At 46.4% G+C, this 19,890-nt stretch overlaps 1 protein-coding gene across 3 annotated transcripts in view; it reads left to right on the top strand.

The window, feature by feature from the left end:
* Positions 1-19,890, top strand: part of HEATR5A (HEAT repeat containing 5A) — a 285,493-nt gene that overhangs the window by 80,110 nt on the left and 185,493 nt on the right. For all 3 annotated transcript variants that reach the window (XM_029598984.1, XM_029598983.1, XM_029598985.1), the window contains exon 12: positions 11,693-11,845. In XM_029598984.1, coding sequence (XP_029454844.1) covers positions 11,693-11,845 — 153 coding nt within the window. The remainder of the gene's footprint in view (positions 1-11,692; positions 11,846-19,890) is intronic.

Raw genomic sequence — 19,890 nt, forward strand, 5'->3', positions numbered from 1 at the left:
ACCTGATGCTTCAGCACCTGAGATAACTGGGTTGAATAGTCAATCTTTCCAAGAGTCATCTTTCCCCTACTCAGTTCTTGGAATTTCTGGGGGCACGTGTGGACACCAAGGTGGGGAAGGTCTTTCTCACCAAGGAGCGCATTTCCAAATTGCAGGCGCAAGTCTGCAGTTTATTGGACAAGCAGATAACCAGGTGCTTGTCCAATAGACTTACTTGCAGGTTCTTGTTCCATGGCTTCCACCTTGGAGTTGATTCCATGGACTTTTGCTCATATGCGGCCTCTACAGTCCGCGCTGCTGTCCTGCTGGGACCCGTTGTTGGAAGAGTTCCAGCTTTTGCTGCCTCTTGCACAGTTAGCCAGGTCCAGTCTCTCATGGTGGCTTGGTTGGTACCAATTGAGGAGGGGAGTGGACTTGGTGGTGCTGGACTGCACGATTGTTACCACTGAAGCAAGTCTCTATTGTATATATTACCTGACTTTGGTAAGATGCTTCTCTGCTACAGGACACACAAGGATATCACAAGTAATTTAGTAAAATCAAAGATAAATTTATTATTACATATCCTTGGGAGACACAGCCAGACCTTCAACACAGGGGAAAGCACTACAGCCTGTCTCTCCCAGTATCTTGTAAGAGCTGTATTATATTGGTTTACAGAGAATGCCTGTGAGCCTATGGTGATAATCACTTACACAATATGACAGTGAAATAAACTACTTTAACCTGAAAACTCTCCACCCACATTGAGACCCCTTTGTTTCTAGCCTTGCTTTTCCCAGATGTGTCCTGCTTCTTCTGAGTTTCTTTTGTCCTGTCGATATATCAATCATTTCATCTCCAGGGGACAGGGAGAAACTCTATCAGTTGAGCCTCTCAGTTGGAGACAAATAATCCAAGAATGTGGCCTCAGCCATTTGCTATCTGTAATCTCATGACCTTTGAGCATAGGCTTTACAGAGCCTAAATGTATTCCAGATGTCTTCCAAAGTCTTGAATCTCAGGTCAGTTAAAGGTTTTTCTCTATAGCCAAAGTTGCAAGCAGGCCACAGACAATGAAGAATTCTGGGAGCTGAGTGAGCATTAGTCTTAGCATTAGTCTCCATATTAGGCTGCCCTTATATCATTTCCCTCTTGTGCCACCTTCAATGGCAAGAGTGGCACACCAACAGGTCCACGACGATGGGCCATAGCAAAGGGGCCTAAAAAGTGTTTCCTTGGGGAGCAGTGTGTCAGGATCAATCTATCCAGGGTCGGTGGAGGAAGCAGTGTGGTCCATCAATCGCTTAAGAGACGAGAGTGGTGCATTTGGCCCTGTGAGCATTCCTACCTCAGTTGCAGGGGAAACCAGTGAGAATCTTGTCAGACAATGCGATGATGGTGGCCCTCATCAACCGACAGGATGGCACCAAGAGTTGGGTGGTGGCCCAGGAATTGATCAATAGGGTGGAGCAGCATCTGGTGCTGTTAGCAGCCTATCACATCGCTGGAGTGGAAAATGTACAAGATTTTCTCAGTTGGCAACAGCTGGATCCTGGAGAGTGGGAGTTGTTGGAGGAAGCAATGCGCCTTATAAGTTGCAGATGGGGCAGACTGCACATGGATCTAATGGCCACTTACCAAAACACCAAGGCTCTTCGGTTCTTCAGTCGAAGAAGGGAAAGGGGAGCAGAAGGAGTGGATGCCCTGGTTCTACCTAGGCTGAAGAACATTCTTCTGTATGTGTTTCTGCCATGGCCACTGGTAGGAAAGGCCTTGAGGTGGATAGATGTTCATCTGGGTGACATGATTCTGGTGGCGCTGGAATGGCCGAGGTGTCTGTGGTTTGCGGATCTGATCAACCTGGTGGCAGACAGTCTGGTGTGACTAGCTCATCTGCCAAAGCTTCTGCGTCAGGGCCCCATATTTTCAGATCAGGCAGATTGCTTCTGTCTCGTGGCTTTGCTTTTGAGAGGAAGCAATTAAGGGAGAAAGGATATTCTGAGGACGTTATTTCAACTCTATTGCAGGCTAGAAAGACTTCCGCATCCTTGGCGTATGTGAGGGTGTGGAGAGTTTTTGAGTCCTCATGTGCAGAGCTAGGTATTGATCCTATGCGGGCCTCTGTGTCACATATTTTAGCTTTTCCACAATAAGGATTGATGAAGGGTTTATCCTTTTAACTCCCTCAGAGTTCAGGTGGCAGCCTTGGGCTGCCTGCAAGGTAAGGTTCGGGGAGCAACTCTAGCTACACATCCGGATGTGGTATGCTTCCTCTGGGGGGGGGGGGGGGGGGGGAGCAAAACATTTTTCGTCCTACAGTTCAGAAGCTTTGTCCTTCCTGGAGCCTTAACATAGTCCTTAAGAGCATGTATATGGTTCCATTCAAACCTCTGAAAAGAGCTACTATTAAAGATCTCACTTTAAAGGTGGTTTTGGCTCGGTGGATCTTGGAGCTTCAGGCCTTATGCAGAGAGCCCTTTTTGAGGATTTTGGATTCAGGGGTTTCCTTAAAGGTTCCTTCCTTTCTGCTGAAGTTGATATCGTCATTTCACTTAAATCAATCAGTGAAGCTCCCATCCTTTCCAAGTTGGATGCTACGGTGCCTCGGGTGAAAGAGTTATTAACAACTTCCAATTGTCAGATCATCTTTTTTGCTATGGCATGGTGCAAAAAGGGGTCATAAGGCCACGATTGCTCAGTGGCTGAAGGAAGCTATTGCCTCTGCATATATCGATAAGGGTCACCCTGTCCTGGAGGGCTTTAGGGCTCATTCTACCCATTTCCAGGCGGCATCCTAGGCCAAATGATTTGTGAGGCGGCTACTTGGAAGTCATTGCACATATTGCCCATGTGCTCGCCGTCGCCATCTTGGCCCTATTCGCCGTGCCGTTCGCGGTCGAGAGCGCACAATTCGAGCTAGGCGCACAAAGCACTTGTGCGCATAAACTTACACGCACATAAAACCTTGCGCACATAAGTTGCGAGCACAGAGCCGGGCGCATATCTACGGCTGAACGCACAGCGGCGCGCACAACTACACGCTCATCTTAAGCGCACCGGAGCGCATAAGAGTTTACGCGCCGACAGCCATGGCACCTCCAGAAACAGGAATAAAGGCTCAAGGCCTCTGCCCAGCATGCCACATCAGAGCCGCACAAAGCGAGGAGGCCGACGCCCTGTGCATGCAATGTGAGGAGGCCCTGGGAGATCCAGTTCAGGGCCAGTCCCACCCAGGGTTGAGTTCTAGCTCCTCAGGGGGTACCCCGGACCTAGCCAGGGGGACCTCCAAAAAGACGGGGACCCCCAAGGAACCAGCGCCCCTCAGCTTTGACCCAGCGTCGATCTCTTGGGTGGAGTTCTTCAAGGGGATTCACGCCTTTGTTCAAATGCAAACTGAACCTCAGGCTGACCAGCCACATGCTCCACAGGAGAACCCTCATGCCCCAGGCCCTTCAAGACCTAGACACAGGTTTCCACTACCCAATTCATCAGGAACACCATTGTTACCTACGCTTCAGAGTCCTGAACCATCACTACCAGTTCCGGGCACTACCCTTCGGGTTAGCCACAGCACCCCGGACGTTCACCAAGGTAATAGTAGTGGTGGCGGCAACACTGAGGAAGGACGGAATCCTTGTTCACCCTTACCTGGACGACTGGCTGATCAGGGCAAAGTCACCGGAGGAAAGCCACCAAGCAACCAGCAGAGTCATAACCCTACTAGAGAGCCTAGGATGGGTGGTCAACACACACAAAAACTCCCTACAGCCCTCACAGTCGCTGGAATACCTAGGAGTCCGATTCGACACCAAAGAGGACAAGGTCAGCCTGACCCCCACAAGGAGATCAAAATTGTGGAACCGGTTGCAAACCTTGCTTGAACGATCCTCGTCCCACAGTATGGGATTATCTGCAAGTCCTCGGGCTGATGACATCCATCCTGGAAGTTGTGCCATGGACACGAGCCCACATGAGGCCCCTACAGCACTCCCTCCTATCACGGTGGAGCCCACGGTCCCAGAACTACACCGTACGTCTATTACTCCCAGGCAGAGTTCGGACCCAACTACGGTGGTGGCTGCAGGCCAGCCACATGAGCCGGGGATCAAGACTATCCTCACCAACCTGGACCCTACTCACCACAGATGCCAGTCTACGAGGATGGGGAGCACACTGCAAGGAGTTAACCGCCCAAGGGCAGTGGAACGCAGAAGAGGCGGGATGGAATATCAACTGCCTAGAAGCACGGGCAGTCAGACTAGCCTGTCTGCGGTTCGCTCACAGACTCCGAAACAAAGCGGTCAGAGTAATGTCAGACAACGCTACGACAGTGGCCCTCATCAACCGGCAGGGGGGAACCAGGAGCCACAGGTGTCCCTAGAAGTAGACCCCTGATGGCGTGGGCGGAAGCAAACCTCCAGGAGATCTCCACCGTCCACATCACCGGGAAAGACAACATCACGGCAGACTTCCTCAGCAGGGAAAGTCTAGACCCAGGAGAATGGAGGCTGTCGTCCGCAGCCTTCCAAATAGTGAATCGGTGGGGGACACCGGACATGGACCTTCTGGCAAACAGATCCAATGCCCAAGTATCTAGATACTTCAGCCGCAGGCGGGAACTGCAGTCCCAAGGGATCGATGCCCTGGTACAGACCTGGCTACCGGGGTCTCTACTATACGCCTTCCCGCCATGGCCCCTATTGGGCGCGATCATTCACAAGATACCGCTACACAAGGGACTAGTTCTTCTGGTGGCTCCGGATTGGCCAAGAAGACCCTGGTACGCAGACATGAGAAGACTGCTGGCAGGGAACCCTCTATCCCTACCCCCACACAGGGTCCTGCTACAACAAGGTCCGATCCTCCACAAGGACCCAGCTTAATTCTCTCTTACGGTCTGGCCATTGAGAGGGCCCGCCTGAGAGAGAGCGGATACTCGGGGGCAGTAATCGACACTCTCCTCCGAGCATGCAAGTTCTCCATATCGTTAACGTACATAAGGATCTGGAGAGTATTTCAGGCCTGGTGTGAAGACCACAACATCAAGCCACGCTCATTTAAAATTCCCGTGATCCTGGAATTCTTACAGAATGGACTACAGAAGGGTCTGTCCCTCAACTCCATCAAGGTACAAGTGGCCGCATTGTCATGCTACGGCTCCAAGAGCGAGGGCGACAGCATAGCTTCTCACCCGGACGTGTCACGCTTCCTGAAAGGAGTCAAACACATTCGCCCACCACTAAAGTGGCCGGTACCTCTGTGGAATCTCAATCTCGTCCTGGACTTCCTAGCGGGAACCGCCTTCAGACCCCTCCGAAACCTGTTCCTCCGCCTGTTAACCTTAAAGACGGTGTTCTTGCTGGCAGTGTGTTCAGCCCGCCGCATTTCGGAACTACAAGCACTGTCCTGCTGTGAGCCGTTCCTCAGGCTCACCCCGGGGTCCATCCAACTACGCACGGTTCCTTCCTTCCTCCCCAAAGTGGTCTCACACTTCCACTTCAACCAGACCATCTCGCTACCAATGACGGATGGCTTGAAGAATTCAGAAGAAGCCCGTAATCTACGTCACCTCAACATCGGCAGACTCCTATCCAGATACCTGGAAATGTCGGAACCCGTACGAAGAACAGACCACCTTTTCGTCCTTCACAGCAGAAAGAGACAAGGGGAAGCGGCCTCGTGGGCAACCATCGCCCGCTGGATCAAGGAAGTCATCAAGGCAGCCTACGTAGAAGCTGGCAAGCCACCACCTCTACAGGTCAAGGCCCATTCTACCAGAGCCCAGGCAGTATCCTGGGCAGAAACTAGAATGCTGTCACCTGCTGAGATCTGCAGGGCAGCTACATGGTCCTCCATACATACTTTCTCCAGATTCTACCGTCTGGATGTTCAGGCTCGGGAGGACACGGCATTTGCAAGGGCAATACTAAGTGGGTCACGGGGAGCATCCCACCTGGTTCGGGAGTAGCTTTTATACATCCCATTGGTCCTGAGTCCATCTGCTACACGCTAGGAAATGGAGAAATTACTTACCTGATAATTTCATTTTCCTCAGTGTAGACAGATGGACTCAGCATCCCACCCTTGGCTGCCGTTACGCATGGTCTTTCAAATAATTCAAGGGTAAGCCATGTTTTCTTTGCCTAGGGCATCCACCCTGCCGGGTGTTGACGCTTTCCAGTTGAGTACACTGGCGGTCTCCAGCTATAGTCAATCAACCAGTTCAAGTTAATCAAGTTTGAACGTTTAACCAAGTTATGAAATTATTCAAGTTAACCAAATTATGAAGTTAATCAATCAGTCAGTCACACATATATCCACAATGCTTTTCGAGGAGAATACTGAAGAGCTGCACTTCCTGCAGGGGTATATGTACTAGGGGCTGAAGTCAGATTGAAATCTGATCCGTCTCCAACTGCTAACAGGAGTACACTATACCCATTGGTCCTGAGTCCATCTGTCTACACTAAGGAAAACGAAATTATCAGGTAAGTAATTTCTCCATTACCCCATCTATCAAAATTCCTAGGTGGCTTACGATTAAATATTCATAAATATAAATATAAACACGAAAGACCGTAACATGAAAGCTACAAAGCTGGTACTAAAAACACATAAAAGCATAAATAGACAAAAATCATTAAACAGGTAAAAACATAAAACAGTTCATAAAATGTTATAAACAGAACAAAAATACATCACACTAACTGATGATGCACCTAAAGGTTGCTGTTGGCTAACCAAAAGCTTGTTTAAAAAGAAATGTCTTAAATAGCTTCCAAAACAGAAGTGCAGACTCTTACCTAATCTCATCCAGGAGAGAGTTCCACAGAGTTGAGCTGTCAGCACAAAAAAGATGTCTAGATTCAGCCAGCCTAATCAGTTTAATGAAAGGAACATCTAGCAGATTCTTAGATGTAAATCTGAAAGCTCTCCCTGGATGATAAAGCCTCAGAACTGAATTCACACACTTTGGGACAAGACTATTGAGAATTTTGAACACCAGTAAAATCAAATTAAATTCAGTTCTCTACCTGATTGGCAACTAATGCAGCTCTGCTAGCACTGATGTAATATGAGCTCAGATGGGTGTATTAGAAATAATCCTGACCCTCGCATTTTGAACAGTCATAGAAATATAGAAGTGACGGCAGATCCAGTCTGTCCAGCAAGCTCCCACACTTATTTTCCCATACTTATCTGTTTCACCGACCACCAAGTTCAGGGCCCTTGTTGGTAACTGTTTGATTTGAATTTCCTGCCACTGCCTGCTGTTGATGCAGAGAGTAATGTTGGAGTTAAATCATAAGGCTTAATGGTTAAGGGTAATAACCGCCGCACCAAGCAAGTTACCCCATTGCTTGTTTACCCAGCCTGCACAGATCAGTTCCTTGTTGGATGTTGTCTGAATGTAAATCCTCTTTTCCACATTTCCCCCTGCCGTTGAAGCAGTCTGAAAAGCATGTAAAGCTGATTGAGGTAAACTTATGTAGATAACATTATAGTAATTAATTGAAGACCTTACTAAGAAATGCAAGACAGTATGAAGGTCAGGTGTTGACAAAAGACGTTTTAATTGCTGAAGCATGTGAAGTTTATAGAATGAATTTGTAACAACATTTCTTACTTGTGGCAAAAAAAGACCAGGCAGAATCCATGATTATAGTAAGATTACATACTTGGGTGACAATCACTATTTTCATATCATCTACTTGAAGAAATTTAGGTACCTCTAAAATGGGGAAAATGCTCAGCATATAAGAATTCAGCTTTTTGTAAATTCAGTATTAACTTATTATCAGACATCCACTCTTTAATTATTTTTTGGCACTCAGCAACTCCAAGGCCTTCTTAACTGAATTCTGGATAGGTATGTAAAACTGGATATTAACTACATAAAGATGATAACCAACATCCAAATTTGCTAAAACCTGCCAGATAGGAAATATAGAGAGATTAAAAGTGTAGCCAAGAGCACAGATCCTTGTGGCACTCCAGTCATTAAAGGGAATAAAGCCGATGACTGATCTATATAAACAACCCTTCGAAATCTAGACGATAAGGATTTGAACCAAGAAATCACTACTGATGAACTTAAGCAATGAATCAAAATGGACTGATCAGTCATGTCAAAGGCAGAAGATAAGCATGATCAAAAAGAAACCCTTTCTGTAGTCAAATCCATGCCAAAACACATCAGAGAAAGCAAAAGTCTCAGTATTGTGTCCCTTTCTAAATCCAAATTGGAAGTCATTCAGCAGTAATTGGTTTTCTATAAATATTAACAACTGTTTCCTAGCATGTATCCAGATGGACTCAGGACCAATGGGTTGTGCTCCCCTGCCAGCAGATGGAGACAGGTTTCAAAGCTGATGTCACCCTAGGTACACCCCTGCGGTGACCTCAGCCCTTCAGTATTTCCCCATCTCCAGCAGATGTAGACATGCTTTCCCTATGGGGCTCGCTGTACCTTTTGGAAGAAATTCTACTTTTAAATTGGAGAAAAGATTGAGCCCCCGCTCTCCTGCAGTGATACCTAAAAGTCCCTTCCCCAGTTGAGAATTCCTGAGGTGATTTCCAAGATCCCTCAGAGGTATGCCTTGATCCGGTAGCCGGTTCCCGGCGTGGACTTTGTTGCTCAAGCAGCTGAAAGGCATCAGGTGATCTGATCAAGTAAGTAACATTTGGAAACTCACAAATACTAACTTCAGTAGCTCACAAAACACACACAGTTCTAACATTGGCAAACAAATATTAATTTTAAAACTAACACTCAGTTTAGATAGCCAGTAATAGTTTAACCTTCTAAGAATTTTTTTTTCTCAAGATTAAGCTCTTTTTCCCAGCAAGTCCAGCTTACCACCAGCAGACAAAAGTCAAGCTGTCAGCCTCTTGGCTCTTTCTGGATAGCTGAATGATGTAGATATATTAAAGCTCATTCCTTTTTCTCCCATCAGACCAGTCCAGATGCAGGCATTATTCTCTACCAGCAGCTGGAAACAGAGAATAACTAAAATGTCATTAGCCTTAATAGGGTTTTGTGCAGTTTGCAGCTTTCCAGTCGTTCTCTGTCTCTAGCAAATAGTAGACTTGCAAGCCCTGCCGTGTTGGACTAGGATTCAAATTCTGCCACCAGTTTGAAGTAGGGCTGAGCAAGGGGTCATGGCCTCTGACTGGCTTTGCCCTAACAAATTGGGGCAGTCTGATAGCCAGAGGAGTCTGCTCCCTCTTACCCCCTTTTCTCCTCCCACTCCTCCCTTAAAAATAGAGGTAAAGGGAAAAGTAAGTCTGCTGGGTACATTTTGGCTTATTTTCAAGGCTTGCTACTCTGTCTCTTTATGTAAAATTTTTAAAAGAAAAGTAGAACTGACACATGAAGAAGGCTCTGAAGAGTGGCTTTGGGGGGCTGAGCAACCTGATTCCCACGGTCAGTAGTAGTTGGTCATACCTTCTTCAGTGTGCCAGAGTAGCAAGTCAGACTCATGCATGGTGGCCTCAGCTGAGCATGGGGAGTATTGCTCAGCTGGTGGGTGCCGGTGCAGCAGCTTCTCTTTGCCATTTCTGTACAAGAAAGCTTGTTGCGATTGTGGGGGAAGCACCCCCCCCCCCCCAACAATGAAAGGTATTTCCAAAGCGTTTCCACTGTTTCGGGCCCGTTTTCAACAGCAGGATCTGATTTAAGGCCCTGTGGGAGGAAGGAGGCACAGATGGACAGATGGATGCTGGACCCACAGCCAGAGAGGTGCTATTTCCAGGGCCTCCTAATCTGTATTTAATGGGGTTGGATGTCTGGGGCCTAAAGGGACAGGGGAGGCAGAGTCCATCTCCCTTTCCCCATACATTTTTCTCCAGAATTTGTATTCCTCATGCATTAGGTTTTTTTGCTTGAAGCAAGGAACTTGCCCCTTCCCTCTCCTCTCCCCTCCTTTGCTAGGTGGCAAGTATCCAGTGCTTAAGAGATTCAGATGGGGGAGAAGGATCTCCATTCTGTGACTTCTTATTTGGACTGGGAGCAGGTAAGCTCTGTGGGCAGGAAGGCCCCCAGGGAAAGGGCCAAAGAAGAGGAAGAGCTGCCAATGAACCTGAGAGATAATCTGCTGGTAGTGTGGCTGTTGAAAAGGGAAGAGCTACCAGCAATGGTCACACAAGCTCTGGAGGCCTTGGTCATTAATGAGGAGCTGGTGGAAGGCCACGAAAGCCTTTCCCATCCATTGTGCAGTAAAGGGCCTGATTTCAGTGCAGTGAGTAGTTCCAGAAGCCAGACGTAAGGTGGGCAGGCTATACCGTCTTTCTATGGAGGAGGAGAGGCTTAAAAGTGCCAAGGTAGATGCGTTGATTTCAGCGGTCATCTTTAAGATAACCATTATAGTGGAGAGCGGAGCAACTCTTAAGAACTTGCAAGACAGAAGGATTGAGGCCATCCTCAAGCAGTCTTTGAGGTTTCTGCAAATATTTTTTGCGAGCTAATGATACTAATGAGCTACTTTGTATGTGATGTAGTTCATTAGAATAATTGCGTTGGGCCTGATTTATTTGCCAGTAGATAACTTGCAGATATTTGAGATAACTGCAACTCCCACACATTATTTTCATTTACCTTGCAATAATGCTTTTTTCCATGTGATAAATGCTGTTTACCATGCAAATGCATTATTGCCTCTATGTGAACACAATCCTGGGTTCCACATTTGTATCTGCCATGAAGGAAAAGGATCTTAATGTCATGGACAAATTGAAACATGCAACTCAGTGTGCACTAGCAATAAAAATAAAAAAAAGCTAATCAAATGTTAGATATTATTTGGAAAGAAATAGAAAACAGAACTGGGAATATAATGTCTCTGCATAGATTTATGGTGCAACCACACCTTGAGTATTGTGTGCAGTTCTGGTCATACCCAACTCAAAAAAAAAATGAAGCAGAACTAGAAAAGGTATAGAGAGAGGGTGAACAGGGCTTGGGCTCTTCATCTTGGGGAAAAGACAACTGAGAGGGGGATATGACAAAAATATGTAAAGTTGAGTGGAGTGTAACAGGTAAATAAGGAACAGTTATTTACCCTTTCAAATAGTTCTAGAATTAAGCAACACACCATAACTGGTAGCAGATTTAAAACAAAATTAAGAAAGTATTTTTAGTCAACACAATAGCTATATTTAAAAAAAAAAAAAAAAAAAAGATTTGAACAAGTTTCTGGAGGACAGGGCCATTAACAATTATTAGTCAAGTAGCCTTGGTTTCACTACTGTTTACTTCTGGGAGTGAACAACAGGGAAGGCATTAGGATCTGCTGGGTACTTCTAGATGATCTAGAATGGCCAGAGAGAACCATGATGTTGGCATGGATTTGTCTGACCCAGCAGAGCACTGCTTATGTTCTCATGACATACATCCAGTACTGGACAATAGTACCCCAAGAAGATGGAAATATTAAATGAGCAACCACCTTTTCTATCCATGATTTCACACGGTTGAATCTAAAGATAGGCCCAAGTAGTCCTGAAAGCTCATGTAGAGCAGCATCTTCAAATGGTTTTTATTGAACCAACAGAAGAATTACCACAACCTATAAAGAATTAAGCTTTCTTCAGCACCAGTGTGGTTACCAGAACATTGCGCTTACAAAGCTTCAGATATTAGCAGACTCTGCTGGTGCTAGTTGCGGTAAATGGTTCTTATTACGGCGTGTGCTGCCTTATTGTCTTGCAGGCCCTGCCGTTGTCCACTGTCACCTTGGCAGAATGCTGCTGCTGTGGAGGTGCATCTTCCCACAGTCCTCCAAGGACCTGGACATCGAGAGAAGCCGTGGGGATTCTTTCACATGGCAAGTGACGCTGGAAGGACGTGCTGGGGCACTCTGTGGTAAGCAGAGATTAGGATTCATTAGCTATTCTAAATTTTTCTTTCGGAAGAAACTGTATAGAACTGTTTTAATATTGGAGATCTTCTGATGTCCAAGTCAGTAGTCCTGAAAGTCTCAAAACAGATCTGGATTTTAGGAGATCACCAATGAATAGTTGCAAGGTTTTCGCATGTATCTGATGTAAGAGCTGAACATTACAATTTGATGTTAATGTTTTACTGCTTGGATTTGGAGTTTTCCATGAATCCTACTATTCCTGAACATATCCACATCAGTCCAGACCAGTGGGCTATTCATCCCTTCCAGCAAATGGAGTCAGAGAACAAAACCTTGAGGCACTGCTACTTAACTGAAAGTGCCACCTGCAGAATATCAGTATTTCTTTGACTCCAGCAGATGGTAGAGCTGCACCTACAGGCTATTAGTTAGTTTAAAAAAAAAAAAAGGAAAATTATTTTTTGTTTTACTGTAGTTTTAGGTTCCAGATCACGGAAGCTCCCTGAGGTGTTAGGCATCTTCATGGGCCATCACTCAGGTGGAGCCGGGCCACGGGGGGGGGGGGGGGGGGGGGGGGGGGGGGGGGGGGGGCGGGGATTGGATACCCCTCACTGAGTTCGCCTGCAGCATACCGGACGGATCAATAGCCAGGGGTCCTGGCCTCCTCGACCCTCCTAGGCACTCTCTCGTCGTCCTTCCTCTGGACAGGGAAGTACACATTTAATAACATTTCTTTAAGTTTCTTGTTTAAAAACAAAACAGTAGCATACAAGAAGCAGAAAAGCAGAGCTTAGCAGGAACTTCAACAGGGAGGGCCTAGTCAGGAGCTGTCGTCCAGGGCTGGGAGGTGCAGGACTGAGTGGCAATTGCCTGGCTGTTAATCCGGGGCTCTGGGGGTTCGCAGTCGATTAAACTAGTCTGGGAGGGAAAGCGCGGCTCTGGAGAGGTCAACTGGACTCTGTCAGCGTTCCTGGGAAATCCCCTGAGGAGAATGCATTTGTTCTGGCAGCAGCTTGGTGGGCCTGAGTCTGGAGTGCGTTGCCGTGCGGGAGGCCTCATGGGGGACCGCCATGGGGCGCAATTGGGAGACATGGTGCCAGAAACGAAAATGGCCACCTGTTGCGCATGTGGCGAGGCGGCATTGGATCTGAACTTGCGTTCCCTCTGCCCAGCATGCGTTTCAGGGAAAGAGGCCCCTTGAGCCGTGTAGGAAATTGCGGCAGGAGGCCAGCAGGGTCTGTTCCCATTGCCGCTGGGGAGACAGTGCAGGAGACCACAGGGCGGTTGGGCGATTCTCCCCCTGCTCTTTCCCCGGTCAGGCAGGATGCCTCAGAAGGGGAGGGTGAGGCAGATGATAGTCCCCCAGGATCGGGGGAAGATGAATTTGGGGATGTTTCCCTGGATTTTATTCTCCTCCATAAGGCCTACCTGGCTAGGAAAAGTGGAGGAGGAAGGAGCGCAGGGGATTGCCCACAGGCCCCCATGGTTAAAAAGTCTAAAGTGGCTTCTCGGGGGACTGGCGATTATTCTTTCGCACCTGGGTTTGCCGAGGCTGGTCCCAGAGACGGTGAGGACTCGGATCAGTCCCGATTAGACCCCCTTGATGCAGGAGCTGACCCAGATGTGCTGCTGACCCCTGACGCAGACGGGGCAAAAGATGACCCTGATCCTGACGAGTTCCCAGTCCTGGAGGGAGAAGATCCGCAGGTAGTACTTCTATTTAAAAGAGATGAACTGCGCCCCCTCATCCCGCAGGTGCTGGAGGAATTAGGAGTGACGGTCACTCAGGAAGAGTCGGATAATGAGTGTTTTCCCAGACCTGGATGGGCAGAGGGGACCAACCAGGGCCGGCGGAAGCACTAGGCGAACTAGGCGATCGCCTAGGGCGCTGAGCATTAGGGGGCGCCGAGCCACTGATGGCCAATGGCCGCCGTTGGACGTCATCCCAATGGCGGCTGAGCAGTGAACTACTGCTATGCTGTGTGCCGGATACACACAGCAAGAAGATCGGCAGGACCGTGGTACAGTCGCGTCTAAACATGCTGGTGCTCCTCCTCCTTCCTGCCCGCGCGGCCCCGGAAGAAAAATGTTGCCGGAGCCGCGCGGGCAGGAAGGAGGAGGAGCATCAGCCAATGCAGGAACTTCTCCTCCTTCCTGCCCGCGCGGCCCCGGAAGAAAAATGTTTGCCGGAGCCGCGCGGGCAGGAAAGAGGAGGAGCATCAGCCGCGTGCAGAAGAGGATCAGCGCGGCTCGAGAAGACCGGGGCCGCTGCAGAGCCCATCCTGCAGTGGCCTGTGAAGAGGAGGCCCAGAGGTGAGAGAGAGACTGAGGGTTTGTACAGTGTGTATGTGTGAGTGTATGAGATGAGTTGAGAGACTGTGTGTGTGTGTGTGAGTGAAGACCTGAATGTTTGCAGAGACAGCATGGGAGAGCCTCTGTGTGTGTGAGAGACAGCATGTGATAGTGAGAGCCTGTGCTTGAGCAAGACAGCATGTAGGAGTGAGAGAGAGCCTGTGTGTGTGAGTCAGCATGTGACAGTGAGAGCCTGTGTGTAGGAATGATTGTATGAGAGAGAGCATGTGACAGTGAGAGCCTGTGCTTGAGCAGGACAGCATGTGGGAGTGAGAGAGAGCCTGTGTGTGTGTCAGCATGTGACAATGAGAGCCTGTGTAGGAATGATTGTATGAGAGAGAGCATGTGACAGTGAGAACCTGTGCTTGAGCAAGACAGCATGTGGGAGTGAGAGTTAGACAGGATGTGCAAGAGAGAGACTGTGTATAAATGATTGTATGAGGGACCGCATGTGAGAATGAGTGCCTGTGTATGTGAGAGAGAGAAAGCATGTGAGAATGAGAACCTGACTGTGTGTTTGAGGGAAGCAGACAGATGGAGAGAAAAGAAATATGTTATAAAAGGAATTGGCAAAAAAATAAGAAAGGGAAGGTGGAAAAAAAAAGCCTGTGACCAACCGATTAGAAAACTAAGATCAGACAGCAAATGTAAAAAGAAATAAATTACTTTTTACTGATTGGAACATGTAATCTTTGGGAATGTGCAAGAGTAGCACTTTCTCTATGCGGATCTCACAATGTACGAGATCAGCATAGAGGAACTGGAAGCCCATGGGGCCTGCACAGAGGAGGCAGCAGAATGGGCTTCAGTGCCAATAGCAGCAATCAGCACCTCCGCAATAGCCATACAGCAGCAGTGACAGTGGCAGCAGAGGGATGAGAGAGGCTCTGAGGTTGCTGGCAAAAGAAAGAGAGGGGGTCTCTGCCTTTAGTGTGTGCATGTGTATGAATGGGAGTCTGCCTGGCGGTGTATGTGTGTGAATGCATGGGTGCCTGCCTGAGGGTGTGTCTGTGAATGAGAATGTATGGGTGTCTTCCTGGGGTTTGTATGTGTGAGAATAGGTGCCTGCCTGTTTGTGGTGTATGTGTGTGTGTGAGAATAAATTGGTGCCTGCCTGGGGGTCTGTGTGTGTGAGAATGAATGTGTGCATGCCTGGGGGATGGGGAGGGAGTGGTGTGAAAATGAATGGGAGCCTGCCTGGGGTTCAGTGTGAGAATGACTAGGAGCTTGCCTGTGTGTGTGTGTCTGTGTGAGAACGAGTGGGAGCTTGCCTGGGAGTGTGTGTTTGTGTGTATGTGAGGGAGCCAGTGAGAGTGAGAGCATGAGTGTGTATGAGAAAATCCAGGGGAGTAAGAGTTTGTGTGGGGGTGTGTGTGGAGGGGGAGAGAGTGCCTTAGAGCCTGAGTGTGTCAGTGTCTGTGAGAGCGAGAGGTTATGGTTGGGTATAAGAGCATGAATGTGTATGTATGTGACAGTGTATGTGTGAGAGAGAATGGACATGTGAGTATGTGTGAGAGAGAGAGGATAACCTCCTAATCCTCGACAATATCAGGGTGACTGGAAATCAAGAGCTCCCATGTATGGACAGCAGGGGCTTTTTAAAATCCTTATTAGTTTTAATTATTGTGTGTTATTTGTTATATGTACTGTTTTGAAATATTTTATTGGTGTTTGGGAAATTGTAAAAAATGTATATGATTTTAATTAATAGAAATTCTATTTATCAGTAGTTTTAAAATATTTTATTAGTATGGTTTTACTATTATAACTGATGCTTTGTTTCTTGATTTTATTTGTTTTATGAGGAATGGTTGTTCTGTTTTTCCATTGCTAATACACAGAGTCTGGCTTCTTGGGGTTTCCATTTCAGTTTTTTCTAATTTGTGCTCCTTTATTTTGTATTCTGTATTTGGTGAGGGTCTGTCTCTGCTCTGTGTGTGTGACCATGATGAGAGATTCTGCTATCATATAGTGTCTGTATAGAGATCTATAGCAATTGGGTTTGTTTTGTTTCCTCAGTAGGTGGTGTATTGGTATTCTAGGACCCAGTGTAATATTTACCCTTGCTTATTCACAGGTAGGGTTATTGTTGTTTGAGTCCTTGGTGTTATTACTGTTATGTTATGATGGGATTGCAGTATAGATTTTGGGTGTCTCTTTTGCGGTGCTTTATGTTAGTTCACAATGTGCCTGGCAGTGGAAGGTGTTTGTGCTGCTGTTACTGTGAGGTGACACCAGAATTTGAAAACATCTTTTAGTATGATGAGCTGTAAGGGAAACATCCAAGCTCCATTGTTTGGGGGAATTTCAGTGGATGCACAGAGATACAGAACTGGAGGTGCAGGATTTGTATTGACATTCTGTCCCTTCCTATATATTCCAGACTTCACTCTCATAATCCATATAGAATTAGTTGAATGAGGCTATCAAATAATTTTATAGTAGTTTTACTAGAAGTGTGAAACTGGCCAGCTTTTTAAAATAATGCAGAGGACCCTTTGGACTTTTTTTAACAACACTTTTTTTTATAACCAATTTTAAAGCAGGATCCATGCTATAGAGGTGGGTGTGATGAAGAAATGTCATTTTGGCTCCCCCCCCCCACCCAAAACAAATTCTTCTGTCTAGAGATTTATTTTATTTATTTATTTAATGTCTCTTATATACCGATGTCCGTTTGCACATCGCATCGGTTCACAGTAAAACATGAACTTTATGGGCGAAGCCCTTACAAGGAACAGATAAATACAGTTAACTTTAGGGCATAGCCCTTAACAAAAACCAAGGAAGAAATACATTGGAGGGGGGTATTGATTTACATACTATAACCTATATATATGTATATATATATATATAAATAAATATAAACATAAATATTATAACATTTCAAGGTACCAAAATCAGAGGCAATTCGTAATCCAATATTCAGGCCGAGTTCACAAGTGTGGATTGGGGTTATCCATTTTGGAAGGAATTATGTGATGGGGGGTGACGTAGGGTAGGCTTGCTGGAAGAGCCAGGTCTTTAGTTTTTTTTTGAAAGTGGGTGTATATGACTCCATGCGGATGTCATGAGGTAAGGAGTTCCAGATAGTGGGACCAGCTAGAGAGAAGGCTCTGCTTATGGTGGAGGAGAGTTTGAAAGCATTAATGGGTTGGGAACGTAGGGTTCCTAGGAGAGCTGTGCGGGTGGGTCTGTTGGAGGTGCGAGGGGTGAGTGGAGGGTTGATCCAATTGAGATTGGAGTGTAGCAGACTTTTGTGGATGATGGAGAGTGCCTTATAAAGAATTCGGGAGTGTATAGGGAGCCAGTGTAGAGAGATGAGTATGGGGGTGATATGGTCCTTCTTTTGGAGTTTGATAGAATACGAGCGGCAGCATTTTGTAAAAGTTGTAAAGGCTTGGTGTGTGAAACGGGGATGCCAAGGAGAAGTGCGTTACAATAGTCTATTTTGGATAGAATAATAGACTGAAGTACAGTACGGAAATCCATGAAATGGAGAAGAGGTCTGAGTTTTTTTATTGTTTGAAGCTTATAATAACAATCCTTAATGATAGAGTTAATGAATGATTTAAAAGTCAGGTGATTATCTATAAGTACACCTAAATTGCGAACCTGTGTGGGGAAAGAGGAGGATGAGTGTGTAAGTGGAATGTCTGGAAGAGGTTGCTTGTTAGATATGATTAAAAGTTCAGTTTTTTTGGGATTTAAAGCTAGATGCATGTCATTAAGAAGTTGGGTGATGGAAGAAAGGCAGGATTCCCAGTTATGTAGTGCAGTTTGGAGGGAGTCGGAAAATGGGAAAATGATTTGCACATCGTCAGCATAAATGAAATGCTTGATGTGCAGGTTGGTGAGCAGGGTGGTGAGAGGAAGCATGTATATATTGAAGAGGGTAGAAGAGAGGGAGGAGCCTTGGGGAACACCCTGAGGCAGACTAATGGGGTCAGATTCTTTATTATCCACAAAGACAGTGAAGAAGCGATTTTGGAGATATGATTGTATCCAGGAGAGGGCATTGCCGGAGATCCCAATACTCCTGAGGATGTTGAGGAGGACATCGTGGTTGACTGTGTCGAACGCAGCCGAGATGTCAAGCATGGCAACCAGATAAGAGGAACCTGAGTCAGTCCCTCTGATGAGAGTATCATGAAGGGAGAGCAGTAAGGTTTCAGTACTGAGATGTTTCCTGAAACCATGTAGTGTGGGAGGGAGGATATTGTTTAGTTCAAGGTGATCAGAAAGACGAGAGTTGACTAGTTTCTCGAGGATTTTAGCTAGGAAGGGGAGGTTAGAAACAGGTCTGTAGTTAGACAAGGTAGCGGGGTCGAGATTGGGTTTTTTGAGTAGTGGTTTCACTACTGCTTGTTTTAGGAAATTTGGGACTGAGCCATGTTCTAGTGAGCAGTTCAGGATATTTGATAGAGGTTTGGCAATTACTTTGGGTATTGAAAGCAGGAGTTTCGAAGGAATAGTTTCAGAGGGATGCGATGAGGGTTTCATCCTTTTAAGGATGTTTTCTACTTCGAGGGAGGAGGAAGAGTCGAACGAGGAGAGGGAGACTGAAGCGCTAAAAGTCGGTAGGCAAATATTTAAGTTATTATTAGAGAATTGAGTTGTGATGGCGGAGACTTTATTTTTAAAAAATTGGGCTAATTCATTGCAGCGATTTTTTGAAGAGTTAGGAATTTGTTGTGTGTGGGAGGGAGAGGTGAGTTCAGCTACCATAGAGAAAAGGGCCTTGGGATTGTATTGCAAGCCATGTATTTTTTTGGCGTAGTATTCACGTTTGGTGTGAATGATGGAATTTCTATATTCATGCATGCGTTGGTAGTAGATTGTTTTATTAGAGGGGGATTGTTGTTTGCGCCAGGATCTTTCAGCAGCTCTAAGTTGTGTTTTAAGATTTCTGAGGTACGGATTGTACCAGGGTTTTCTATTTCTGTGGTTCGGGTTTACAGTTTTTGTTATTTGTGGGCAATGCTCATTGGCAATGGAGAGAGTAAAGTTGACCCAGGTGGAGAAGGCGTTTTCTGGGGAAGAGAGGTCAATTTTTTTTTCTAATTCAGCGCATGCTTGTGAGATGGTATCAGTGGAGCAGGCTTTACGAAATTTAAAAGATAATGGCTGACGTGGTACGGTGGTAGAACTTTGAGGAAGAATAAGTTTAGTCTGGATCAAGTAATGATCTGACCAGGGAACTGCTGTGCAAGAGGGTGGATTGCTGATGTTAATGGGGGAGTTAATAAAAATCAGATCAAGTGTGTGGCCAGCTTTGTGTGTGGGAGAGTTCACAATTTGATGGAAACCCATAGCTTCAAGGGATGATATGAAAGCTTCGCAGGCCGGGGATTGTGGGGAGGTATCAACGTGTAAATTAAAGTCACCTAGGAGGATCGTAGGTATATCATGGGATAGTGAGTTTGCAATAAATTCAATGAGTGGGGATGAGTCTTTCTCTAGAAGCCCTGGGGAGGTATAAATGAGACAGAGCTGGAGTGTGTTGGATTTGAAAAATCCAATTTCGTATTGAATTGGAAGATCGCATTTTTGGGCCAATAGTTGTAAGTCCTTTTTAACAGCTAAGAGGATGCCGCCTCCTCTCTTCTAAGTATCTTCGTAAGTATCTAAGGGTAATTGGTTGATGAGTGGTGTGTCATGCTGTTTGAACCAGGTTTCAGTGACAGCGCATATT

The sequence above is a fragment of the Rhinatrema bivittatum genome, chromosome 4, assembly GCF_901001135.1.
Source record: "Rhinatrema bivittatum chromosome 4, aRhiBiv1.1, whole genome shotgun sequence".
Classification (NCBI taxonomy): domain Eukaryota; kingdom Metazoa; phylum Chordata; class Amphibia; order Gymnophiona; family Rhinatrematidae; genus Rhinatrema; species Rhinatrema bivittatum.